The 27,499-nt window shown below is 39.0% G+C and overlaps 1 protein-coding gene across 1 annotated transcript; it reads left to right on the plus strand.

The window, feature by feature from the left end:
* Positions 1 to 5,297: 5,297 nt before the first annotated feature.
* Positions 5,298 to 21,320, plus strand: BLOC1S6 (biogenesis of lysosomal organelles complex 1 subunit 6). The gene is made up of 5 exons (XM_055436522.2): positions 5,298 to 5,495; positions 10,115 to 10,256; positions 15,579 to 15,666; positions 17,618 to 17,704; positions 18,331 to 21,320. Exons 1-5 carry the CDS (start codon positions 5,414 to 5,416, stop codon positions 18,448 to 18,450), a joined length of 519 nt encoding a protein of 172 aa, XP_055292497.2. The 5' UTR covers positions 5,298 to 5,413; the 3' UTR covers positions 18,451 to 21,320.
* Positions 21,321 to 27,499: the final 6,179 nt, after the last annotated feature.

Raw genomic sequence — 27,499 nt, forward strand, 5'->3', positions numbered from 1 at the left:
TTTTGCTTTAATGTCCCAACTTCTCTGATTTTCTACCTCCAATTCCCTTCTTTCCTTTTGATTATTTTGCAAGCACAGCACCCTATATGAATGTTTTCAAAATTTCAATACTTTAATCTACTAGAAGGAAAGGTCACGGGCTGTAACATCTTTCTCTTATATAGTTTCCTCCTTTTCATCCCTTTTCTTCTGTGGCCCCTGGTCCCTGCATTTTTCTCACTTGAATCTTTTGGTCCTCCCACCTCCATTCTTTCTTTCATTTTTAGAAAAGAATGGGGAGAGATGAAGGGAAGGGTCAAGCAAATCCTGTCAGAGAATTAGGTCAAATTAGGACAGTTTAAAATAAAAAATCGAATCAGCATATCCTAAATATAGGACACCCTGATCAATAAAAGGAATATAAAATATTCATGTATTAACATTTTTTTTACTTGATTCTGCTATCTAGCTACTCCCCTTATGTTAACAAAAGTGATGTAGGAAAATTTAAGGAAAATGTCAAAACTGAAAAATAGAAAAAAAATTTTGTGTATTTATTGCAATAGGTTTGCTTTCCCTCTTTTGGAGTTCAACTTTCTTGAAATCCAATGGATTTCTTTTCCTTTTGCTATGAATACATACAGCATTTAGATCTTTCTGGATATCATTTCTTTGGACTAACTTCTCCAGAGCAATATGACCACATTTTTGTCTTTGTAAGTTCTTTTGATCTAAAGGATTATACAACACCTTTCTCCATTAGGTTCTTTTACTAATCATTTAATCTATGTTATTCTTGTTTTCCCCAAAAGTCAGCATCTTGAGGTCTTTGAGTATTAAGTATATTCTTGTTACTTGTGGTGTTTTTGTTTTTCCTGTTAGAAGGTTTAAGTAATATTTGCTCTGCATATTATGTTGACCTGTCCGTCAAGATACAGCTTAGATTAATTTCCTCTATTAAGTTTTAAAATTTTCTCTAGTTATCTCCCATTCATGCACTACAGAACTGCACACCTGCGGCTGGCTGAATAATGCCTTCCCCTCCCCCACAAATATGTTCACTTTCAGTTCCCCAGAATCTGTGAATATTACCTTACATGGCAACAGGAACTTTGCTGATGTATTTAAAAAGAACCATGATGAGATGGGGAGACTACCCTGAGTTATGCAGGCAAGTTCAATGTGATCACAAGTCCTTATGGGTCCTTATGAGGACCAGGGGATCAGAATAGAGAAGGAGACGATGCAACAATGGCAGTGGAGGGAGAAAAGGCAATGTGAGGTGGGGTCATGAGCCAAGCAATATGGCTACCCTACAAAGGCTAAAAAAAGGTAAGAGAGAGGATTCTTTCTCAGAGCCTCCAGAAGTAAGTAGCCCTGCCCAAACTTTGATTTTTTTAGCCCACAAAGGCTTATTTTGGACATTTGACCTCCAGAATTGTAAGGTAATAAATCTGTGTTGAGAAGCTACCAAGTCTGTGTTAATTTGTTACAACAGCAATAGGAAACCAGTATGACATCATCATGTATTTTATATTCTTCTAGGTCTGTCCACATAATTTAATACTTTACCATCATGCTCTCTAATTCTACTATGTAAATGCTAGAATATAAATTCCTGGTGGACAGCAACAAGAATTTTTGCCATTTTTTAAAAAAATAACACCTTACAGTGCCGAGTCCAATCTCAGGTCCTCAGCTATTTTAAGTGGATTATAACTTTGGTGCATAAAAGAAAATGGCCACTACCACTGGGGAGATTAAAGGTACTTCAAAAGATGTATATAACTCAATGAACTGTTTACTTTCTTGATATCAAATTCCAGCTTTTTGGTTTTGAGCTGTGTTACATGCAGTACTAAGTGCACAGTATTTGATTAGTGGAGGCTGGAACACAGAGTTTTCTCAACAAGAACTACATGCATTGAGTTGAAATCTGTGGGGATAAAGAAGAAAAAAGAAACAGAAAAGCAATGTGGGTCTGGCAGAAAGTCCTCCTTGTCATTTTTGTTACACTAAGTAAAGTTAAAATGCTTTAAAAGAACATTAACTCTTTTAAATGTTCTTTCTAAAAAACATTTTAATGTTTAATTTTATCTATTAAACTTAAATATCCAGTATTTTAAAACCCAAGTAATATGCTTAATACTGTGCTAAGAGATAAAGAGGTTACAGACAACTCATTGAACAAGGGTCTATTCCAAAAGGTTTCAGTATCTGGTTAGGAGATAATACTGACAATCAGCTAAGGTTGCCAGGATTTATGAAGTGCCATCTCATGTAATTCAGACTTTGGAGGTTACAGATACTTGGAATCTGGGGCTGGAAAATCAATACTTCATTCAGTAAATATTCATTTAGAACATATTTGGTGCTCTGTGAATAAGTTTCTGTTTTGGAGTTTGCAATCTGATATAGGAATTCAACAGAAGCAACTAATACAAGAATGGATTAAGTGCTAAATAGCAGGAGGATGCTTTGTAGTTGAGAAAAGGTTATTACTGTAATTCCTGAAAGCGGAGTTGAAAGGGGAGGAGGAATTGTGAATGATTTTACAGTAGTTATTATTTTGGCCAAGCCTTGAAAGATGAGTAAGACTTTGAAAATAGTAAAATAGTCTATGCATGAAAGGGCATAGTTTTGGGGAGTATGCTCAGTTGAAACAAAGGATGTTTGAAAGACAGTGGGTTACTTTATTATTCCTATTCTTCAGTTCAGTTCAGTTCAGTCGCTCAGTCATGTCTGACTCTCCGCGACCCCATGAATCACAGCACGCCAGGCCTCCCTGTCCATCACCAACTCCCGGAGTTCACTCAAACTCATGTCCACAGAGTCGGTGATGCCATCCAGCCATCTCATTCTCCGTCGTCCCCTTCTCCTCCCGCCCCCAACCTTTCCCAGCATCAGAGTCTTTTCCAGTGAGTCAACTCGTCGCATGAGGTGGCCAAAGTATTGCAGTTTCAGCTTTAGCATCAGTCCCTCCAATGAACACCCAGGATTGATCTCCTCTAGAATGGACTGGTTGGATCTCCTTGCAGTCCAAGGGACTCTCAAGAGTCTTCTCCAACACCACAGTTCAAAAGCATCAATTCTTCGGTGATCAGCTTTCTTCACAGTCCAACTCTCACATCCATACATGACCATGGGAAAAACCATAGCCTTGACTAGACAGACCTTAGCTGGCAAAGTAATGTCTCTGCTTTTTAATACACTATCTAGGTTGGTCATAACTTTCCTTCCAAGGAGTAAGCGTCTTTTAATTTCATGGCTGCAGTTAGCATCCACAGTGATTTTGGAGCCCAAAAATATAAAGTCTGACACTGTCTCCACTGTTTTTCCATCTATTTCCCATGAAGTGATGGGACCAGATGCCATGATCTTTGTTTTCTGAATGTTGAGCTTCAAGCCAACCTTTTCACTCTCCTCTTTCACTTTCATCAAGAGGCTTTTGAGTTCCTCTTCACTTTCTGCCAGAAGGGTGGTGTCATTTGCATATCTGAGGTTATTGATATTTCTCCCAGCAATCTTGATTCCAGCTTGTGCTTCTTCCAGCCCAGCGTTCTCATGATGTACTCTGCATATAAGTTAAATAAGCAGGGTGACAATATTCAGCCTTAACGTACTCCTTTTCCTATTTGGAACCAGTCTGTTGTTCCATGTCCAGTTCTAACTGTTGCTTCCTGACCTGCATACAGGTTTCTCAACAGGCAGGTCCTATTCTTATTACCTTCCAAATGTTATTATTAACAAATAACCACAAACTTGAGGCAATACAAATTTATGTATTATCTTAGAGTTCTGTAGGTGAGCAGTTCAATACAGAGCTCACTGGGGTAAATCTTAGACATGGCTGAGTTCCATTCTAGAGGCTCTAGTGGTGAATCCACTTCCTTGTATTTTCCAGCTTCTAGATGTCACTGCAATTCTGGCCAGTAACCCTCATCCTTTACTTTCGAGGCCAACGTTGCCTCTTTCTAGTCATTCTTCATAGTCACATCTCCTTCCTGACTCTCTTCTGCCTCCCTTTTCCAGGATTGAAGGCCACTGTGGTTACCTTCAGTTCAGTTCAGTCGCTCAGTCGTGTCCGACTCTCCGTGACCCCATGAATCACAGCACGCCAGGCCTCCCTGTCCATCACCAACTCCCGGAGTTCACTCAAACTCATGTCCATCGAGTTGGTGATGCCATCCAGCTATCTCATTCTGTCGTCCCCTTCTTCTCCTGCCCCCAATCCCTCCCAGCATCAGAGTCTTTTCCAGGGAGTCAACTCGTTGCATGAGGTGGCCAAAGTATTGGAGTTTCAGCTTTAGCCTCAGTCTTTCCAATGAACACCCAGGATTGATCGGGTAATCCATTTTACAGTCACTGGGACTAGCAACCTTAATTACGCTTTTGTAGTGAAACAACATATTCACAGGTTCTGGGGAAGAAGTCTGTGGACATCTTTGGTGAGGGCACTGTTCTGCTTACCACAGGTAGTAAGGAGCACCTAATCCTGAGAGGAGAGAAGGCCAAAGGAGGAAGGGGTGTGAATGCACTGATAAGGTAACTGGGGAGCAAGTTTCTGAGGCTTGACGTAAATTCTCATTTTTTTTTTGAAAACAGATTTGCCTGTTGGATAGAATACTGTTTAGACAGGCAATTTGGGGGTGCAACATTAGGAGGCCACTATTACAGTTTAAGTGAGAGGGTCTAAAATAAGGAGGTACTGAGCGACTGAACTGAACTGAATCATTTTATTGGTCTGAGGCAGCTCCTGCCCATTTCTGTTTTTCATAAAAATTCATGACATCATCCCATAGGATCTCAGTAAGTGCAGTTTACGGTAATTTGGCTGAATTTGTTCAGTAGATATTAATAGATGCTGCAAGCCAGGCCTTACATCGTTCACCTACAATCAACAAGAGGAGAGATGAATTTTGACAAACTGCTAGTTAGCAAGGCTGAAGAGAGCTAAACGTGAATTTTTAATGGGTTCAAATTGCAGTCCTTAAGGTATTTCCTTAATAAGAACACAAAACTGAAAAGCTGCCCCTGGCCTACTGATCAAAGTCCGACTGCTGGCCCAGGCTCAACACACAGCTCGCTGGTCTTGGAGACCAACCTAGCCCCTTCCGGACACCGTCTCTTTCATCCCGTCCCCGGACCACCAGAGTCGGGGACGCGAGTCCCGCGGCTGCTGACTCATCAGACTCCCAGTCCCCACCCCACTAGCACTTCAGCTCGAACTGCTAGAAGCGCCGGGGGTGGGGGAGGATAAAAGGGTGTGGGGAAGGCCCGCGGTCACATGCCCCGAGCCGGCCGTCTTCCGCTGTCGTCACTTCCGGGTGCGACCGTCGCTTCTGTCCGGGTGGGCTCTGGACTCATTCGGTGCTTCCTCACTGCGTCTGACAGTGCGTGCAACTGCCCCTCCCCTGTTCCCAGCAGGAGGGACATGAGTGTCCCTGGGCCGCCTTCCCCGGACGGGGTCCTGGCAGGGCCACCCGAAGGCCTGGAGGCCGAGGACCTGACGCCGGGTAAGTGCTGTTGGGCGGGGCAGGCTGTCTGACCCAAGTGGGTGGGTCTCCGGGCTGCCCAGCGGGACTAAGTTGCTTGCAGCAGTTGCTGACCCGAGACTCTGGCCGCGACGCGGAGTAAGGGAACCTTGCCCTGCCGGCCTTCCTACCCAGAGGAGGGGGCGGGAAACGAGCTCTTGCCGGGGGGTGGGAAAAAACGGCGTTTGGGGCGCTGTTCGCGGGGCTTCAAAGTGAAGCCATTCTGAATTTGCTTATTGAGTCCAGCACACTGTTGGCTATTTGTTACAAGTTAGTGGTTGAAGATGGATTTGCCAGGATGACTGATTTGCTATTCAGAGAGCTGAGGTATCCGGTATTAGTGACCACTCTCCCATGAAATGCTTGTCTTGCTTGTTGACCTTATTGCATCCCTGTTTCTCCAGCAGTCTTTCTCAACCCGAATTTAAGGAAAGATTTAAACCTGAATGGCCTAAGGCCATTGAATGTAATGAATCGACTTGTTCTGCATCCATAATGGTACTGTGTATGTGTATGTACCATTTTTTGGAGAATTGAGAAACAGTTTCTGTGTTCTGTGGTTCAGATGAGAAACCCTAGATAAGAAAGGACTGCAGGACTTTGGTCGTGCCTTTACTTGTACTTCCTGTTCCAGAAATACAGAACTTACCGCGAAATAGTGCTCTCAGGTCTTTCTGGTCATGCTTTTCCTCAGTGATCTCCTTCTTCACACCTTCATAAATTGCTTCTATAAATATGACTTCCTTCTATGTAAATGCAAATTGGTTCTCTGTGCTGCTTGCTCCTACATCTGCTTTCTGGGTACTTTAACATGGTCATTTTACACTAATCTTACCCTACAGCATGTACTTAAATGAATGTAGATGTCTGATCTTATTAATGGTGCCAAGTCATGATCTCTTGAAACTTTGACATTATTCTTAACTCTTTCTTCCCACCCCTATCTATTCCAAGGGATTCTACCCTACAATTTCCTTCTCCCCTTTTTATTTTTACCCTTTAACAATAACAGTTGTAAGGCTAGTCCACCTCCAGTCTCTTATTCTTCCATCCCATCTATCATACTGTCACATCACTGCCCCAAGATATAGGTCCCATCATGTCATTTACTTGCTGGGAAACCATAAATGGCTCCTTACTAAATTAAGGGCCAAACACATTAGCTTGGCACTCAAGGGTTGTCATTGCTGGCTGCATAGTGTTAGAGCTCACTACTGAATATGTCTCGTGCTCCAGACACCCCAAACTAACCTCTCTTTCCAGAGCAGTGCTATGCTTCTTCCTTTACTCATGTTGCATCCCTTTTTCTCCAGTCTTCCCCATTTGCAGATAGCCCTCTGTAGGTTGTTGGTGGAAGTGTAAATTGCTGCTGTCTCATAGGAAGGTAGTTTTCCAATGTCTGTTGCTGCTGCTGCTGCTGCTAAGTCACTTCAGTCGTGTCCGACTCTGTGTGACCCCATAGACGGAAGCCCACCAGGCTCCCCCGTCCCTGGGATTCTGCAGGCAAGAGCACTGGAGTGGGTTGCCATTTCCTTCTCCAGTGTGTGAAAGTGAAAAGTGAAAGTGAAGTCGCTCAGTCATGTCTGACTCGTAGTGACCCCATGGACTGCAGCCTACCATGCTCCTCTGTCCATGGGATTTTCTAGGCAAGAGTACTGGAGTGGCTTGCCATTGCCTTCTCCGCCAGTGTCTGTTAACAAATGCATAAACCCCTTGTCCCATTAACCTAGTTCTAAGAATTTATTCTGCAGAAACAGTGACATGAATATGCAAAGACAAGCGCAGCTCAACTGCAGCATTGTTTGAAATAGCAAGAAGTGAAACAGATGTCTTATTTTCTGTAGGTGTCTTAGTCTACTTGGGCAGCTGTAACAAAATAACGTGGACTGGGTGGCTTAAACAACAGACATTTATTCCTTGAAGTTCTGGAGGCTGTGGAGTCCAAGGTGTAGATGTGAGCAAAATACTTTCCTGGTGAGGACCCTCTTCAGATCTTGCAGATGGCTGCCTTCCATTGTGCCCTCACAGGGTGGAAGAAGAGAGTACTGGTTTGTCTTCCTCTTATTTAAGGCCAGTAATCCCATCATGGGGGCCCTACACTCACACCCCATCTAAACTTAATTATTTCCCAAAGACTCTCACCTCCAAATACCTTTATATTGGAGGTTAGGACTTCAATGTATATATTTTGGGGGAGGACACATTCAGTCCATAACAGCAGGGAACTGGTTAAACAAAATATGGTAGAGTTGTATTATGTTAAAAACAATGGAGTAAAAATTCATATATGTTGATACAGACGATACCTGAGATACATATTTATGAGAAAAGTTATTAGCAATATTTCATTTGTGATAAAAACAGGGTTTAAGCATGAGTTTGCAAAGACAATTTCTTAAAGGCTATTTAAGAAAACTCCACAGTGACTCTGTCTGGAACAAGGTAGCAAGAAGGCATATTTTTACTTTTCAGGTTATGCCCTCTTCTATTGTATTTTAAGTTTTTTACAATGAGTAATATTTAAAAAGAAAGAAAAAAGAAATGAAAATTCTGTCCCATTCTTCAAGCTTCAGCTCAAATGCCCACACCTCCTTTAGAATTGTTTCCCAATATCCCTGGTGAAAGTAATCTTTCTCTCATCCAAGGGCACCTCTCATGTTCTCTGATTCCCCTGTATTGAGCCCTTTCAGGGAAGGGGACTTGCCTAATTTATTGCTGTAATCTCAAAAACTAGTGCATACTGTATACGTGCAGCAAAAGTTTCTTGTCTCCAACAGTAAAGTACCTTGAACTTAGGGAATAAATGTGTCTAAAAAGATGAGTAACTTAGACTCTTCCAAATACTAACCAGAAGTCTGGGGTTGGGGGGAGGGTAGTGTCTGTGAATTAAAATGTTTATATAGTGTAAGGAAGGTGTATTGGTTGTTTTTCCTTAAGGTTGAAATATTCTTATTTGTTTCTGTTATCTGTGATACTTTTGTTTTCTATATTTTTTTTCAAGAGAGTTGCTGCTGTTTGCACAATTTTGTAAAGAAGCCTTTGGCAGTGGCATGAATCATCAGATCTATTTTATTAGGTTCCTATCTGATGGTACATCAATGCCAATTGATATTGCCATTGTACATACTTTACATACATACATGGTACATATTTACTTTTCCCATTACATTTTTATTTCATTTGTGGAGTGCTTCAGTTTCTAGCTAACTCTTGTTGTAATATTGCCTTGCAACCTAGGGAAATACAGTTTGTTCATGTGTTTCTCAGGATCCAAATAAAATCCATGCTATTTTATTTTGGTCTCTAAAAGCTAATTTTGAATATATGACAGCATGTTGTTTTTCTCAGTCTTGCCAAAATTTAAATCTGTGATAAAAACTATACTTGGAAAAGAGCTATAAACAGTGTATTGTGGTAAATGTATTGTATGCTGCTGCTGCTGCTAAGTCACTTCAGTCGTGTCCGACTCCGTGTGACCCCACAGACGGAAGCCCGCCGTCCCTGGGATTCTCCAGGCAAGAACACTGGAGTGGGTTGCCATTTCCTTCTCCAATGTGTGAAAGTGAAAAGTGAAAGTGAAGTCGCTCAGTCGTGTCTGACACTTAGCGACCCCATGGATAGCAGCCCACCATGCTCCTCTGTCCATGGGATTTTCTAGGCAAGAGTACTGGAGTGGCTTGCCATTGCCTTCTCCGAATGTATTCTATATAATGACCTAATTTGAAATTACAGGTTATTACCAAATTATGATTAAAGATATGTATTTCAGAGTTGAATATTAGTTTTAAAATGCTTTGGACTACAGTTTTAATAATGTGACCATTCACTTTTTTTTTTTTTCAGTTTAGACCAGTGATTCTAAAATCTTACAATTCATTGAACCCTATTTAGAAAATGTTTTGTATTTTTCTTGGTACGAGTAGTGATTGATGGGTATTCATATTAGACATTTTTGAATGCCTAGCACAGAGCTTACATTGTTATTATTCAAAAGAAGACTATGAATAAAATATTTCCTGGCATCATGTCTAGATTTACACAGCGACGATTACTGTACACTATTTTCTATGATAAATTAAGGTACTGAATCTTGAGAGGAGAAATTCTTAGAAAATCTCTCTCCTGCTCTCTGACAGCTGACAAAACAGCTGTCCTTATACATGTAAGTTATGTATCAGGCTATCTGCAGAATAAATGTTCATCCATTTTAATCCATCAAATTGAAAAAAATATTTTTAGGCATTGCATTTAAAATATGTATAATTTGGAAAAGAAGAATTTCTTGCTTCCATTCAGTGGTTATTCACTGAAAACTAAATCCTCTACCCTGAAAAATACATAAACATGGAAATTGCATGTGTTAATGTTCTTTTAATCTAGACCTAACCTTGTGCTAGTAACTTAAAAATATTTTTTGAGTGCTCATAGCTTAATTTATAGAGGCTTCTCAGAAGGTAAAAATGCAAAAAAAACCAAGATACTTATAGTATCCTGTGTGTGTGTACTCTGAGCTCCACTGCCAGCCTCCCTCCTCCCTACTACCGTCTTATCCCTGTGACAATTTAAAAACTTCCTAAATTTGAGTTTTTGCTTGGGGACAGGTTTAAGTGACACTTCTCCAGATGAAGGGTTAATAGAGGACTTGACCATAGAAGACAAAGCTGTGGAGCAACTGACAGAAGGCTTGCTTTCTCACTACTTGCCAGATCTGCAGAGATCAAAACAAGCTCTCCAGGAACTCACGTGAGCTGATAAAAACCACTGATGCCCTCATCTCCCCTCTGGCATCGTCATGATTTACTGTATAAGTAAAGTATATACTGTATTAGGGAAAATATAACATATAATACAGTAGAGTATTTCTTTATCTTTTGTGATAGCAAATGGACATGGAGTAATTAAATTACACATATACTATACTGTAATTTAAATGTAAAAAGTGAGATGAATGCTCCTAGAGTATTTGGTCTCTTCTAAGAAGTATGCCTAAATCTTAGCTAGATGCTGATTAGTTTTGGTTTCTCACCACTATTTTAGGAAAGTACGTACTGTCTCTTGGGAATGTTGCAAATGGGTTTATACCTATTTGTGAGTAGAATTGAAAAATTGTCTCCATGAGAGTCACATTTGTTTTCTATTGTTGGTTCACATTAGTTGCCAGAAATTTCTAACTACCTTTTTTTGAGATGACCCATTTCAGTCCTTGTTAATGGAATGGAGCTCTGCTAGCTAACTAAAAGATTGGGGAATAAGCTAAAGAGGAACAGGATAAGGGAGAATGGAACCCATAGTGTGTGATCAGAGTGTGAACCCAGAGTGTGATCAGTATGCAGAAATTACACTCTGACTTTATCAGTTCCCACCCAGAAACAAATATCTGAGTTTCTAATTCCTCTTGGGTTAGGACCTCTGGATTGCCCACACTGGCCTATTATATCTTTTTTGTGGTGGTCAACTTGAAACTTGCTATGAACAGCTGCTGCTCCAAGGCTTACTCTTTGAAAACTGATCTCACAAGCTGTTATTAGGGCAAAAGGAGAGGAGTAATCAACAATTGTGTCCATTTTGTAAATATTAGTAACCAATGTTCCAATCCTTGGGTTTGAAGATGATAAATGAGTACAAAGATGATACTGTGTTCTATTACATGTGGTGCCTTACTGTATTAAGGGAGTTTGTAACATTCTTAGTTTTCTGCTAGTTCCAAGTGAGATTTTTTTTTTTTTTGTTCCTAGTGTGTGTTATGTCTTATATTTTAACACCAGTCAGTGCTTGTGGCAGAGAAGTCACAAAGATTTTGTGAGTGAGTTTGGATGATGTATGATAAACTGAAGGAGGGTAAGCAACTCTGCAAGCAAAGCACATCTAGATAACACTTTATGTATAGAAAGCTGGGAATCAAGTAAATAGAAACTGTAATTGGTGAGGACATTGGCTGAAATTTAGTGTTTGAATAGCCCCATCTATCTTCTTAGGCATCTGGACAATGATGATGAGGATGATAGTAATTTCAGCTACTATTGATAACAATTAAATGTGATAAATAAGCAGTTAGTAAACTTCTTAAGGGTTAAGGAAAGATAAGCACTAAATATGCCAGCAAATTTGGAAAACTCAGCAGTGGCTACAGGACTGGGAAAGGTCTATTTTCATTCCAATCCCAAAGAAAGGCAATGCCAAAGAATGCTCAAACTACTGCACAATTGCACTCATCTCACACGCTAGCAAAGTAATGCTCAAAATTCTCCAAGCCAGGCTTCAACGGTACATGAACTGTGAACTTGCAGATATTCAAGCTGAATTTAGTAAAGGCAGAGAAACCAGAGATCAAATTGCCAACATCCGTTGGAACATCGAAAAACCAAGAGAAATCCATAAAAACATCTACTTCTGCTTTATTGACTATGCCAAAGCCTTGGACTGGGTGGATCACAATAAACTGTGGAAAATTCATAAAGAGATGGGAATCCCAGACCACCTGACCTGCCTCCTGAGAAATGTGTATGCAGGTCAAAAAGCAACAGTTAGAATTGGACATGGAACAACAGACTGGTTCCGAATCGGGAAAGGAGTACGTCAAGGCTGAATATTGTCACCCTGCTTATTTAACTTATATTCAGAGTACATCATGAGAAATGCTGGGCTAGATGAATCAAGCTGGAATCAAGACTGCTGGGAGAAATATCAATAATCTCAGATATGCAGATGACATCCTCTTATGGCAGAAAGCAAAGAAGAACTAAAGAGCCTCTTGATGAAAGTGAAAGAGGAGAGTGAAAAAGCTGGCTTAAAACTGAACATTCAGAAAACTAAGATCATGGCATCTGGTCCCATCACTTCATGGCAAATAGATGGGGAAACAATGGAAACAGTGAGAGACTTTATTTTTTCGAGCTTCAAAATCACTGCAGATGATAACTGCAGCCATGAAATTAAAAGACACTTGCTCCTTGGAAGAAAAACTATGACCAACCTAGATAGCATATTAAAAAGCAGAGTTATTACTTTGCTGACAAAGGTCTGTCTGGTCAAAGCTATGGTTTTTCCAGTAGTCATGTATAGATGTGATAGTTGGATTAAAAAGAAAGCTGAGCACTGAAGAATTGATGCTTTTGAACTGTGGTGTTGGAGAAGACTCTTGAGAGTCCCTTGGACTGCGAGGAGATCCAACCAGTCAATCCTAAAGGAAATCAGTCCTAAATATTCATTGGAATATTCATTGGAAACTGATGTTGAAGCTGAAACTCCAATACTTTGGCCACTTGATGCGAAGAATTAACTCGTTGGAAAAGACCCTGATTCTGGGAAAGATTGAAGGTAGGAGAAGGGGACGACAGAGAATGAGGTAGTTGGATGGCATCACCGACTCGATGGACATGAGTTTGAGTAACCTCCAGGAGTTGGGGTGATGAACAGGGAATCCTGTTGTGCTACAGTCCTTGGAGTCGCAAAGAGCTGTACGCGACTGAGCTACTGAACTGAACTGAGCAAACTTCAGAGAAAGAAAAAAGAAATATATGGGTCAAGTTAAGAGCTTTCTAGACTGTCCCATTGATCAGTGTTTCTGTTCTTTCAGTAATACCATGCTATCTTGATTTTTGTAGTTTCTGTAATGAAATTTGAAATTTGGTAATGTAAGTAATATAAGTCTTCCAGTTTTATTTTTCTTCTGTTTGTCTTGGTTAGTCTGGGTCTTTGTCTTTCCATGTGAATTTTAGAAGCAGTTTGTTGACATCTACAAAATAACTTGCTGGGATTTAGATTGAGATTGCATTGACCCTATGGATCAAGTTGGGAAGAATTGATATCTTCGCATGTTGAGTTTTTTATTCCATGTACTTAGAATATCTCTTCTGTATTTAGATCTCATTTATTTCTTTCATTAGAATTTAATAGTTTTTGCAGATAGAGCCTATACATTTTTTGTTAGATTTATACCAAAGTATATTTTATCTGACAGGTATTATTGTCAGTGCTATTGATTTTTTATTTTAATTATGCATTGCTGGTATGTATGAAAGGAGCTGACTTTTATCTATTAACTTTGTATTTTGAAACCTTGCTGTATTCATATTTTCATTCCTGATTTTCTTTTGTTGTTGATTCTTTGGGATTTTCCACATAGCCAGTCATGTTTTCGGTGAATAAAGACAGTTTTATTTCTTCCTTTCTAATTGTATACTTATTTCCTTTTCTTGTCTTACTGTATTAGGACTTCCAATACAATGTTGCTGAGGATTACTGAGAGTGGACATCCTTTTCTTGCTCCTGATCTTTAGGTAGAAAGCATCTAGTTTCTTACTAGATGCTGTGGCTATTTTTTTTTTTTTTAAGATATTCTTTATCAAGTTGAGGAAGTTCCTCTCTTCCTAGTTTGATGAGAATGTTTTTAATCATGAATGTGTATTGGACTTTGTCAAATGCTTTTTCTGCATCTGATAAGACCATATGATTTTTCTTTTTTATGGTGGGTTTCATTGATGGATTTTCAAATGCTGAACCAGCTTTGTGTATTTGGAATAAATCCCACTTGGTTGTGGTATATAATTCTTTCTTATACATTGCTGGATTTGATCTGTTGATATTTTGTTGAGGATTTTTGCATCTGTGTTTGTGAAAGATAATGGTCTATAGTTTTCCTTTCTTGTAATGTCTTTATCTGGTTTTGACTTTAGGATAATGCTGGCCTCATAGAATGAATTGGAAAGTGCCCCCTTGGCTTCCATTTCTAAAGGAGAGGGTGGAAAATTAGTATAATTTCCTCCTTAAATATTTGGTAGAAACCGTCAGTGAAGTCATCTTTCCTGGTACTTTCATTTCTGGAAAGTTGCTAATTATAAGTATAGGCCTACTTAGATTATCTGCTTCTCCTTGTGTGAGTTTTGGTAGTTTGTGTCTTTCAAGGAATTAGTAATTTCCATTCTAAGTTATCAAATTTGTGGGCATAGAGCCATCTGTAGTATTCCTTTATTATCCTTTTTAACGTCCATGGGATAAGTAGTGATGACCCCCTTTCCATAAATTATGTTAGTGATTTGTGTCTTCTTTCTCTCTTTCTTTGTTAGTCTAGCTAAGGTTATCAGTTTTATCAGTCTTTTTGGAAGAACCCCCTTTTGGTTTCTTTTTGTTTTTATGTTTTCCAGTTGTAACACCGTGTTTTTGCTGTCCTGCTTGTCTTGGATCATTGACTTGCTGAGTTCTCCGTTCAGTGTTTCAACCTCTGTTGTCTCTAGTCAGAGCTGAAGGGACACTTGCGACCTGTGGGATTTGTGTGCTGAATGAGGAGATGTTATAACTGCCCTTCAGTCTCTTCATTGCTGTTTCTTTTTGTCATTGCTGTTCTCTGTTTAACATAGTTTTGCAGGCACATCATGTCATACTTTTATTTGTCTGTATTATTCTTCACAGTATTTAATTAAATGACCTCCTCCCCCCGCCGCCAACTCCCCCAGTGTCACTTATTCCTGTGATCCTAGCATTGGTTGATCTGGAGAAGAATATCAGAGAAGTTGGTTTCTCTTCCTCAATAGAAAGTTTTGAATCAGATTTTAATGAGAAATCTTAGAAATTACCTGGTGTGACCTTCTTACTTTGTAAATGAATTTAGGTCCAGAAAAACTAAATCTCCAAGATCACAAAACTGGTTATTATCCCTTGATACTTCATTTTTCCCAGCTCTAATCTAAAAATTCATGACTTCTTTTCCTTGTAATGTTAAAATTTTAATATATATAAAACATCAGATTTATTGGGCAAATAGTATAAAAAAACTTTTTCAGGGATAATACAGAGAGTTGCTAGAAATAAGTAATAAAATAATTAAAAATGGTTTGATGTTACTGGAATCTGAAATTGAGGCCAGAATAAAAGACATATTTAGTTGTCAGAATGTGGCTTTGGAATATTATTTTGAAAAAGATTATGCTAAACTAAATAAGTATTAGAAAGTCAGTAAATTTACAACTTAATCTACTTTTAGCATTAACCAAGATGAATGTGATTGCTTTTACTGAACTATCACTTAAAGTATATAGAGTTTATTTTGGCTGTATGCTTTTGTTTCAGACAGAACCAAGTTGTATTATTAGACACACTGGAACAAGAAATTTCAAAATTTAAAGAATGTCATTCTATGTTGGACATTAATGCTTTGGTAAGTATGATTTGGGGGTTTCCTCGGTGGCTCAGTGGTAAAGAATCACCTGCCGATGCAGGAGCCACAGGAGATGTGGGTTCAATCTTTGTCGGAGGATCCATTGGAGGAGGAATTGGCAACCCACTCCAGAATTCTTGCCTGGATAATCCTGTGGATAGTGAACCTTGATGGATTACAGTCCATGGGATTGCAGAGTCAGCACTTACTCTCAAGTATGATTTAGTTGACAACAGCTTAGAGACAGGTTGTTTTAGAAATAGTTTTATCCTCCCAGTTTTGTACTTATGTATGTTTGAGATTTTTTTTTTCTCTAATTTTAAAAATTTAGAATGTGTTGTTTAACAGGAACCTTTGATTTACTTTATTAGATCTTCTATTGTCTTGAATTGTTGACTTTCAAATGTTAAACTTGTGATAGGAAATTGAACTTGTATATGAAAGTCTGGAATAGATCTGCTCATAAGTAAAGACTAATAAAAGTAAATGTAAGGAATTTTGGGGGTGCTGTTTTTCCCCTTAAGGAAGACCATCTCTCTTTATCAAGTACATGGTTTTCAAAATTAGCATTTATTTCATTGTATGGCATTTTTGTGATGCCATAACAAATTAATGCTGAAAGAGACTGTTTGACGGTCCTTGACGGACCCTTTATATCTTTCAGTATAAGTGACAACAGTTGAATTTCACCAGAAGCTTTTTAGCTTTTGGATGAGAGGAACTGATACACTTTATTTTAAGAAATGGAGAATTGACAGAAATAAGGAACTTGTGGCTATTTTTCTCTTTAACCCTGAACATTAGAAATAGAGTAGTTTGCATGATTTTGTGGGCTTTCATACATATGTTGAAAAATGGACTTTTCATTGGAAAAATGTGGCTGATTAATGTTTTCCTTTTATAACAATCAAAAACCAAGTCCACCTTCTCTAGTGTTAGGCAGTGATGTGTGGTCGTAAATAGTCTTCTAGTCAATAGTCCCTGATTTGTGAAGGAAATGGGCAAAACCCACCAACTTTTGTCTTTCCCACTGAGTTCATATAGCAGCAGAGCACATATTAGTTGAATGAATTAAGGATAAATGAAAGAACCAAGCAGATGTAATACTGTTGCTTCCATCTGAAGGGGCAGAAACTAAGTCTTCCTCTTTCTCTCAGCCCAAGAATAGTTTTGATTGTCATGCATGTAGGAATTGATAAATAGAAGGCCAGAGAGAGAAAGAGGATTTGTAAGCTCTCGAGCTGCTCAGACTCTGACTTGACTTGTAGCTACATTAAGGCTGCTAAGCTCACTACTGACACATCTTTCATTTTTGTTACCTGACCTTCTCTCTCTGTTAGCTTGCTTCCTGAGAAAGAAGTGCTTTTTTCCTTCTCTCCTATCTCTGGCTGAAATGGAAAGTCTGTACTTACCATTCATTGGGAAGAAAAGTGTCCTTACAGAGGTTATTCTCCTTGGTCTGACTTCAGAAGCCCAAAGAACATGACGAAACTTGTCCACAGCCTTCTCAGGGCTCTCTGGCCGCAGCTTGGTTTTTCCAGATGGGCAGACACAACTGTCCTGTGTACCCTGCTCGGTCTTTCCCTTGTAAAGGCAGTGTAGAGTGTTTTACTTTTCTTGAATGAAATTGGTACCATTGTTGGATAGTCTTACTAAAATTTCAGGATTATACTTCTTGTTTTTAAGGCAAAATGTTATTTGTACAGAATATAAATGTCTATGTTTAGTAACTTTTTAATCAATCTGAACTGAATCCAGTATTCTCAAAAGCCCTACTAGTGGTTTAAATTAAATTTGAACTTTTGGAATGAAAATGTGGAAATAATTAAAGCTTCAAAAGTTTTGACTAATTTAGGAAGAATGAGCTATAACTTACATATTGGTTTGTTTATCCATTTTGATATTTCAGTCTGTTTTAAGTTGACTTTTCATTTTGCTTTTCCATCTTAAGTTCACTGAAGCTAAACACTATCATGCCAAGTTGGTAAATATAAGAAAAGAGATGTTGATGCTTCATGAAAAGACATCAAAGTTAAAAGTGAGTTGAAAATTCTTTTACAGTCTTTACAGAAGTAGAAGATTATCTCTTTTTTGTCAGAATTCATTTTCTGACTTTTTATATATTCATATACAATTGCATACTTAATTCATGGTACATTAGTTTCTTTTAAAACACATTCTTATGAACCCAACTGGGCTTTTCTACTAATAGCTGAGCTAGTAGGCTCACATTCTCTGAATATGTCACTGTAATTGTCATTTAATAGGAGTTTTGAGTAACAAACTTTTTGTATCAAGGAGACTTTAAATTACCCAGAACATTAAAAATTGTGAATCATTGTATTGTATACCTATAACTTATATTGTACAGCAACTATACATCAATAAAAAAATTGCCCAGGACAAATTTAAAAGTTAAATATGAAATTTATTACTATATAAAAGCACCATTACATAATTTTTTTTTTAATTTTTAAAGGTTCTTTTCCATTTACAGTTATCACTAAATATTGGCTGTATTCCCCCTGCTGTACAGTGCATCTTTGAGCTGTAGTTTGAACCTCCCAGTTGCATCTCCCCATAACCACTAGCACTGCTGCTTTTAAACTAGGCCATAACCTATAAGCCTTTTATTCTCTTGGCTTTTAATTTTTTTTGACTTAGAAAAGAGCACTTAAACTGCAGCAGAAGAGGCAAAAAGAAGAGTTGGAAAGGGAACAGCAACGAGAGAAGGAATTTGAAAGAGAAAAGCAGTTAACTGCCAAACCAGCTAAAAGGACATGAGAAGTCAGATGTTTGTATCCTTCATTTTCCTGTTCATGTTCTGGATTTAAGATGATCTGGTGTAGACTTAATGTTAAGGTAGTGCCTTATACCACTGTGTTCTGTTTTGAAATCCTTTTCCAGGAGTGCTGTCTCTGTCTCTTCATTTTAGCCATTCAAGAAGCTTTTTTTCTAAGTAGAAGACATAATGTCACCTGGTTTGGATATTTGTATAATTTTTCAACTTTGTTTTGCTTAATTTTTAAATTCATTATTTGGCCTTAGGTTATTTATAAACTGAAAAATGGTTTGATTGTTTTAATAGTCTAGACTCCTTAAGTCGTTAAAATTTATGATGCATTGTTTAGCTTCTTAAAAACTGTGGATTTGAAAGTTTCAGTTTCTTATTTTATGAAATGATTTGCCTTTCTGACAATACAATACTGGGTTTTGGCAGTTGCCTTTTCATTGTTTGGTTAAGAAATGCCAACTGTTTAATCACATATGCCACTGGAAAAGAAGTGGTATAAGCCTTTGTGAAGAACGTGATGGAAAAGTATATACACAGGAAATATTAGCATCTTAGACATAGGATAGGTGAACAAGATGCCATAGAGGTTCCACTACCATATACTTTTATCTGCTTCCTAGCTTTGTAGTTGCTGTTCAGTTCTTATGCAGTTCTTGGGTTCAAAGTAAATTATATTTATTCCTAAGGTTGGGTGAGGGAGGTGTAGCTTTCACACAGATGCACTTAAATATTCATAATTTTTAGTCATCACACTCTGTGAGATATAGTTGTCAAGTTGATAAGATAATGAACTTGACTTCCCAAGTGGAAAGGAAAGTGTTATTGCTATTTCCAGCTATCCTCTGATTTGCTGTGTGGCCTTACATGTGGTTACTTTTTTGTGCTTTTAAAAAAAAATTCTTAAAATAGAATTATACGTGGCAACTATCCATTTACAGATAATGACAAAAATGGTGGAAAACTAGTAACTAGCTTCTTCACAAAAGAGGCAGCATGATACCTAGTGTTTTCTAGATCCTCCCCCCAATATTAAATGTAGAAATTTATTATGTGAGAGAAATATTATGAAGTTTCATTATTTTAAATTGAGAGTGTATTATTCACTGTTTTAGTATTATTTAATATCCAACTGATGTCCAATCTCTGTTACACAGAGACTGTACAGAGTAGGTTAGGTTACAGATTAGAATGTGTGTCTCTCATAAACTACATTACATTTGGTGAGCTGGAAGCACTACCTCTGATCACATCCCAGCATGGAGAAAGCATTTAGATTTACGTTAAGTGCTAAGAACTAGTCTGTTTAAAGATTTTTAAAATTTGTTTGAAAACTTTTTCCTTCTTTAGTGAGTGAATTATGATCTCACAGTTCACTTGACTTTGACCTTATGTATAAGAGTAGAAATATATTTTATTTTTAAAGGCTATGTGTTACCCTCAAAACACTAGTTAAAACTACTGGGGTGGCAGGATCATGAGTACTGGCAGGACAACGTCATCTAAACTGCTGAATGTACTCATTCACAACCTGACAAAATCTGTGCATTGTTTCTTAAGAGTGGTTTGTGGTATAGCTGCAAAGATTATTTGAAATACTGGTTCTTGGAAACCACTCTCAAACTACTGAAGCAAATCTGTTTTGTTTTTTTTTTAAAGTTTTGTCAAGTGACTCAGATGTACTTTATAAGTTGAGAACCACTGGTCTGGTGATCCAGGTCAGTCTTCCACTGTAGGCTGCATATTATCACCTAGAAGCTAAAAAAAATGTTTCTGAAATATTTTTACTCATTAGTTCTTAGATAGGGCCCATGCACATTTTAAGGACCCTCCTAGATATAAGTCTGATTCAAGGAACCACTGGTTGAGACTTTGTAGTGATTTAGATTTATAAGGAATAAAATAATGTGAAACCTACCCAATAACTCTTGGGATTAATCTTATGAATAAATTCTTAAGTTACTGCTTTTGATACAAAGTCAGATTTAAGACTGAAATAAATAGTCAGGAAATAGGTATAGAATTCTGGTAAATTGAATTTTTGTGATCTGTTTTAAAACAGATCATGTTTATTGAATGAATGGCAAGGTACATGTATTTTTAGAAATGTATTTACATTTTGAAGATTTCTTAAAATGTTGAGAATATGTATTGGCATCCACTATTTTGGGGGCTTCCCAGGTGATGCAGCAGTAAAGAGTCTGCTTGCCAATGCAGAGTCTTTTTTAAGAGACTTGGGTTTGATCCCTGGTTTGGGAAGATTCCCTGGAAAAGGAAATGGCAACCTACTCTGGTAATCTTGCCTGGAAAATTCCATGGACAGAGGAGCCTGGTGAGCCCCAGTCCCTGGGGTTTTAAAGAGTTTGACACTACTGAGCGACTGAGCACACACCACTATTTTTAGGTCAGTTGTAAAACAGAAGTACTGTTACCTTGGTAATTAAAATCTAAAACTTTAGCTGTATTTCAGGAGCATACACACATATCTTGCTGACTAAAACTGAGCAGACCCTTAAATTAGTCTTGGTGTTTTTTGTGCAAAATAATGAATTGGTACTTAAGTTGAAAAAAATTGCCTTTGGTATTTTGTTTGAAAAAAAACTGCCTTTGTTTTGATTGTATATGTTTCAGTATGTTTATCACATATGTACTAAAGTGATGGGAATTAATTTTGTATTTACTTTATAGGAAATATGTAAATATGCAGACATTGAATGTAGTATGGATTGTGTCTGCAGTGAGCTTTTTGGTGGGTACAGTTTATACATGCCAATTATATACCCTCATATACTTGTCTTATTTTGAGCTTGTAAAAATGAGAACTTGTTTTTATACATTTAATAAAGAAAAAAAGGTCTGTGAATTACCCAGTATCATCTGTCAAGCACTGGTGTGCGCACAGCACTGTACACTTTGCTTTATGTACTTTATTCAGACATTCTGTTCCTTTGCTTTCCTGTCATCTTCCTCTCAGTGTTCTCTGTAGGTGTGTCACAGAATGACTGGTCTGCTCATGAGATCCTTTTCAAAAAGGTGATGGCAAGTGTTATGAAAAGATTCTAGCTGAAATAACCCAACTTTATAAAATTCTTCACTATTTGAGAATAATAGTTATACTTTCAGTGGTTTGGTAAAAAGTGCTTCATGAGGACCATACATAGCCTGTGGAAACTCCAACTATAACATAAGATTTTAGGTCAAGTTTTTAATTTTTTTAAGCTGGTAATCCTTGGGCCTCTGGAGGAGGGACTTCTGTGGATGGCTTTTGAAAGAGGCATGAACTCCTATAAATTTCTCACAAGATTTGTATATATGAGTTTTTTAGGATTGAGTCTACAAATTTCATTAGATTCTTTTACAAATAAATTATATATATATATATATAATATATATATATATATAGTTTCCTCTAAAGCAGTGATTTTTAATCATTAACATCCAGACCTTGCTGTGCACATATTTTAAAAAATAGTTTCTAGGCTTTCCTTTTTAAGGAAGATGGTTCCTATTTTATATATTTGTTCAGAAATTATGCTTGTACAGGTGACTCAGACATTTAAGATTTGTTCTAGTTTAGCTCTGCTTGCATTTATGAGGCCAAGTGCCATCTCGTCTTCAGGTTAACATTTGAGTGAAACTATTCAATAGGTTTGTTTTCAGAGCCACTAAGAGAGTTTAAGGGAGTAGTCAAGGGAGACGGTTCTAATGACTAGTTTAAAAAGCACTTAAAGCAAAAATTCCAAAGAAATACAGTGTGAAGGAAGGGCAGTCAAAGAGAAGAGAAGTAAAATTTGAAGTGGGTTGAGTATGATAGTTGAGTAAGAGAAAAGGAAAGGCTAAGACTGAAATAGAAGGGAACAGTGATGTATCTTTTGTGTACCCTGAAATAAGGGAGGCTTATAGGCATGTGAAGAGTAATAAATTAATAATATTCACCTGTTTTAGGTTCACATCTCCCCCTCCTGTCCCTTCATCTTAAACTGAAGAAAGGTTGTAGCTAGCTGTTCAGTCTGGTGTAGATCATGCATATTCCCAGAGTGCTTCAGGAGGCCTGCAAGGCTCAAATCTGGGTAAGTGTGCAGAGGTGCTGCTCACTTCCATTCCAGGTTTGACTTTTATTAGGACTTTGAAAAGGAGAGTCAAAAAGCATATTGAACTTGGTCCTGTCCTGTTCTGTTCAGTCGCTCAGTCGTGTCCGACTCACCGCGACCCCATGAATCACAGCACGTACAAGGGAATAAAAATAAAATCTGCTGATTTATATTTTAGTTTTATCTAGAAAATACCTTCACAGCAACATCTAGACTGGTATTTGTCCAAATAACTATATAACATGGTCTAGCCAAGTTGCTGGGCTGGTCGGCTGCTGTCTGTGGGGTCGCACAGAGTCGGACACGACTGAAGCGACTTAGCAGCAGCAGCAGCAGCAGCAGCCAAGTTACCGGGGCTTTCCTGGTGGCTCAGACGGTAAAGCATCTGCCTGCAATGTGGGAGACCCGGTTTCGATCCCTGGGTTGGGAAGATCCCCTGGAGAAGGAAATGGCAACTCACTCCAGTACTCTTGCCTGGAAATTCCTGTGGATGGAGGAGCCTGGTAGGCTACAGTCCATGGGGTTGCAAAGAGTCAGACATGACTGAGCCAAGTTACCATATAAAATTAGCCATCACAGTTGAGACTGAATTGAATCTAATAGGAGAGATAAACATATTTAAAATAGCTATAATAAAAACCTGTATTGCATAAATGCCAAATAGGGAATATTAAAAAGATTAAGTTCCTGAAATTGTAACATGGCTTAGGAGCCGGTAATCCTTGGATAATCCAAGCCATTGCTTCTGTTCCTGATTACATACTCAATTAGATTTAAAAAGATAGGCAGTCCCAAGATCTTGGGAATAAAATGAACTCAGAGATAATGTGTGTACTGGACTATAGAAGAATAGATGCCACATCTCCTGTAGCATTATTCCTTCTGTATTAACTAGGAGTCTGTTCAGTTTTCTTAAAAATGGCTTCAAGGAAGAGGTGAATAGTTTTAGAAACGACTCAACAGATGAACACACCTTAGACTTAAAACCCGATGAAACACAGAAGGGACAATGCTGCCATCCTGTGGTACTCTGCTCCCCTAGCCTACGAATTCTGAATCATCTCAACTAGTTTGATGAAGTTTGGCCTAAGCATTTTCAACTATAGTTTTTTTGTGAGTCAAGATTTTCTGTATGATCTGAACTTTTGTTTAAGCAGTGAGAGGTTTGAAAGTGATCTGTGAAATATTTGACAAGGTTTAAAATTACATTTTTCTAACTTCTTGAATCTTTTAGTTTGATGTTAGGCTTGAAATTTCTTTTTTTTTTTTTCTTCTCCAATCATATAATCTGTCATCATCCACCATGCTTGGAATCCTGTTCTAAGAAAAGCATTCTAGGCCAAAAATAGATCTGGTTGTGGGCAAAGGTCCTAAGAGTTTTGTGCTTTGAAACACCTGACTCTTCCCCTTGGTCCTTTGTTGATAGGATCTGGGGTGAGCACCTGGCCCAAGGGCAACCAACCCTTGGGCTCAGTAGTGGAAAAATTAGTCTGGCAGTAAAAACTCTGCCTAGGTGGGGACCAGAGAATCTCTTTGGCTTAGTCTGTTACTGTCTTGGGAATATGTAGGTCAGAGTACTCACTTTTAGTACTTGAAGGAGAAATGAGAAGACATATGGAAACAGAACAGCTGAGTGTTACGGGGGTTGGGGGAGGAGTAGGGATCCATGAATTTCTGCTTCTGAAATGGGACAGGGTCCTAGGCCCCTCAAAATGTCTTGGATCCTGAGAGCTATTTTCCTGTAAAGGCTTTGTGCGACCTGGGTGCTGGGTTTTTCTTAGCTTCCTATGGGCTTTGTTTACTGGGCTAAGACTGCTATTTTCCACAGATACTTTACAGTACCACCCTTCCATTCCCTACTTCCCTTATTTATGAGACAACCTTAACAGCTCTCCGTTTATTACCACTTTAAGCATTTAACATTGTCATTGTCTCCTGGGTTGCTATAGCACATTATATTTTTCAAAATGTTTTACTGTACATTATCTAGTTTAATAAGGAACTCTGGCTTCCCAGGTGGTGCAGTGGTAAAGAATCCACTTGCCAATGCAGGAGACGCAAGAGACTTGGGTTCGATCCCTGGGTCAGGAAGATTCCCTGGAGAAGGAAATGGCAACCCACTCCAGTACTCTTGCCTGGAAAATTCCATGGACAGAGGAACCTGACGGGCTACAGTCCATGGGGTTGCAAAGAGTTGGACACGACTGAGCACACACATGCATGATCTAATTTAATAATAAGGATGCTGTTTAGGAGATTATGTGTTTCCATGCCTGATAATCCAGGAATTCAAGGCAGAAGGCAACACTGACCAGCACCCAGGTTGAGTCCTGCCACTAGCCCACCCTTGTTCTCATTGCTTGCTAGCGTTTTTTTTTTCTTGTTTTGTCCAATTTCTTAGAGAATTCTCATCTCTGGCTGCATCCATAATCCCCCATTTGCTTCCAGCTCATTCCCAAGCCTGAAGTTCAGAGCCCGAGATCGGTTGAGCATCTGTCACATGCCAGGTGCTTCATACACATCATCTTGTAATAGCAGCCTTAGGAGCTGTCACCCCAGCACCATATCCTTACCAGCATTTTATCGATGAGGACATTTTGCAGTTGAGGACAGTGGAGACACACTGAGTCTGAGTAACTGCCCAGATCACATAGCCACAGTTGGTGGAGTTAGATTTGATTCTGGGAAAAAACCAAAGCTACCACATTACTGGGGAGTTTTCCTGGGCCAGAGACCCTAGGAACAGAGATAGCAATAGGCTTAGGAGTTTTACTTTAAACCTTCTGATAAAACTATTCCAATGATAGGGAATCATGTGGACCCACCATTTCATCTAATTTCTTTAATCCAGTCTTATACTATTGGAAGAAATGGAGGAGGCATGGGTTTCCTTGTTAGGAGAGAGCCTAGTGGGAAGAAAGCACAGAACTCTTTTTTGGTTTTCCTGCAAGGCTGTTTTAATTCTAGACTGACTGTAAAGCTCCACATTTACTCAATAGAAGCAAACAACAGTGAGACCGGACCTGGCTGAGATGTGGCTCGGGAACGTTCCTTTCCGATGCTGGTGCTGCTGGAGTCAACAGAAGAAAGGCAGAGCTGCTGGGAGAAGTGAGCGACTCCAGAAGGGCCAGGGCGTTCCCACTGCAGCTGTTTTTGGACATTTCACCACCACCACCACCCCCTTGAGAAAGCTATCATGGATGTTGCCTTGCTGGGCCTGCATTGCTCGGTCTTCAACCTATTGCCCAGTTTCATTTCTCTGTGCATCTTTATGGCTTTGGGGAAAGAACACAGGATGAGAAGCCAGGTTCTCTCACTGGAGGCTTCCAAGCAGTTCATTTCCTGTCAGGGGTAAACATGCAGAGAGGAGGTGATCCCTGACTCTTCCAGCATTAACATCATGAGATACCTTGTATCCCATGGCAATCAATGAACGTAGGCTTGCGGGCTGTTGTTTTCACTTGATGATGGTACCAGTCCATCTGCTTGGTACAGTGGCAGCATCTAGGCAAAAGCATTCATGTCAGATGAGATGTTTCTAGCCTTTAACTACCTCACAGCCTGGGCTCAGAAGAATCCTAAGGTCTGTGAATTTACCCTCGCACAATGAGGGAGCTAGGAAGAGATCACTTCTGAATGAAGGCAGAGGATCCTTTTCTGTCTGGATTGCAAGAATAATGGTGAGGAGAGAGGAGGAGAGGCACGTGTGAGTCACCCTGCCTTTGCAGTCTGTCCTGGAGCCTCTTACTCTATTGATCACTCTCCTCTCCTAAGAGAGGTGTCGTTCTGATTGACAGCTTGTGCCCCCTTAGAAGTCAGACCTCTTACTAAAGAAGCAGACAGGCATTTAAAGTGGGTTTTGTCATATGCACCATAACCTTCATTCTGGGCCTGCATCGTGACCATGAGACTACATCTCACACACCTCTAACTAGAGGGACCATAGCTGACCAAGGGCTCCAGCCACAGTGTTCTGAGGCCCACCTACATTTGTACTGAGGCATGTTTCCTACAGGCTGCTTCCAGCCAGTGTCCACTTCTGGGAGACACAGGGCATCTCTGATGTCGACTTTGGCTCAGGGACTCCACACTGGCTTGGATGAAGCTCAGTAGTTTAGGACGCTTCCCCCAACCTTCTCTCTTTCACTTCAGAAGACAGTCCAGGAAGGAATAAAGTGGTTGAGGAAAGTGGACATGCTGGAAGGGCTCTATTTATGTAAGCCAAAAGACCAACTAGAGAATGCATCCCACGAGAGGATATACCAGTCCCCAAACCATTGAAAGGCACTGATGAGGGACACCAGCATCACTAAGAAGTTGTGCAGGCTGGGGATGATGGAAGGAGAAATGGTTACAAACTTAGCTTGTTAGCATCTGTGGGAGTGATATAGGCCAGGAGGTGGCACTTACCTGCCAGAAGCCAGGAGACCATAATTACCTCACTCTTCCAAAGGTAAGGTTGGAGGGCAGTCAGTGGGCTTTATCTGCAGAGGGTTATGGAAAAGGTTAATGGGGTGCAGTGTGGATTTGCACCTAGAGGCAAAATGGTTGGCAAGGATGCTGCTTAGCATCTCTTAATGGGATGAGCAAACTTTAAAGGTCCAGATAGCATTTTAGGCTTTGCAGGTCATGTGCTCTCTGTCACAGCTGCTCAACTCAGCTGTTGTAGCACAAAAGCAGCCTTAAACAATATGTAAACAATTGTAAAGCTGTCTTTCAATAAAGCTTTATTTACAAGAACAAGTGGTTGTCTGGATTTAAACAATATGTAAATAGTTGTAAAGCTGTCTTTCAATAAAACTTTATTTACAAGAACAAGTGGTTGTCTGGATTTAACCAGTGGAGTTGTATTTGCTAATCTTTTACTTATTTAAAAAAAAACCCCAAAACTAAAATTAGATTAAGAGGCTGAGAGCAGTCACTTTAATAAAAAATCATGATCTCATGCTCA

The sequence above is a fragment of the Moschus berezovskii genome, chromosome 9 (genome assembly GCF_049115385.1).
Source record: "Moschus berezovskii isolate FMDL1 chromosome 9, NW_MosBer_1.0, whole genome shotgun sequence".
NCBI classification, from domain to species: Eukaryota; Metazoa; Chordata; class Mammalia; order Artiodactyla; family Moschidae; genus Moschus; species Moschus berezovskii.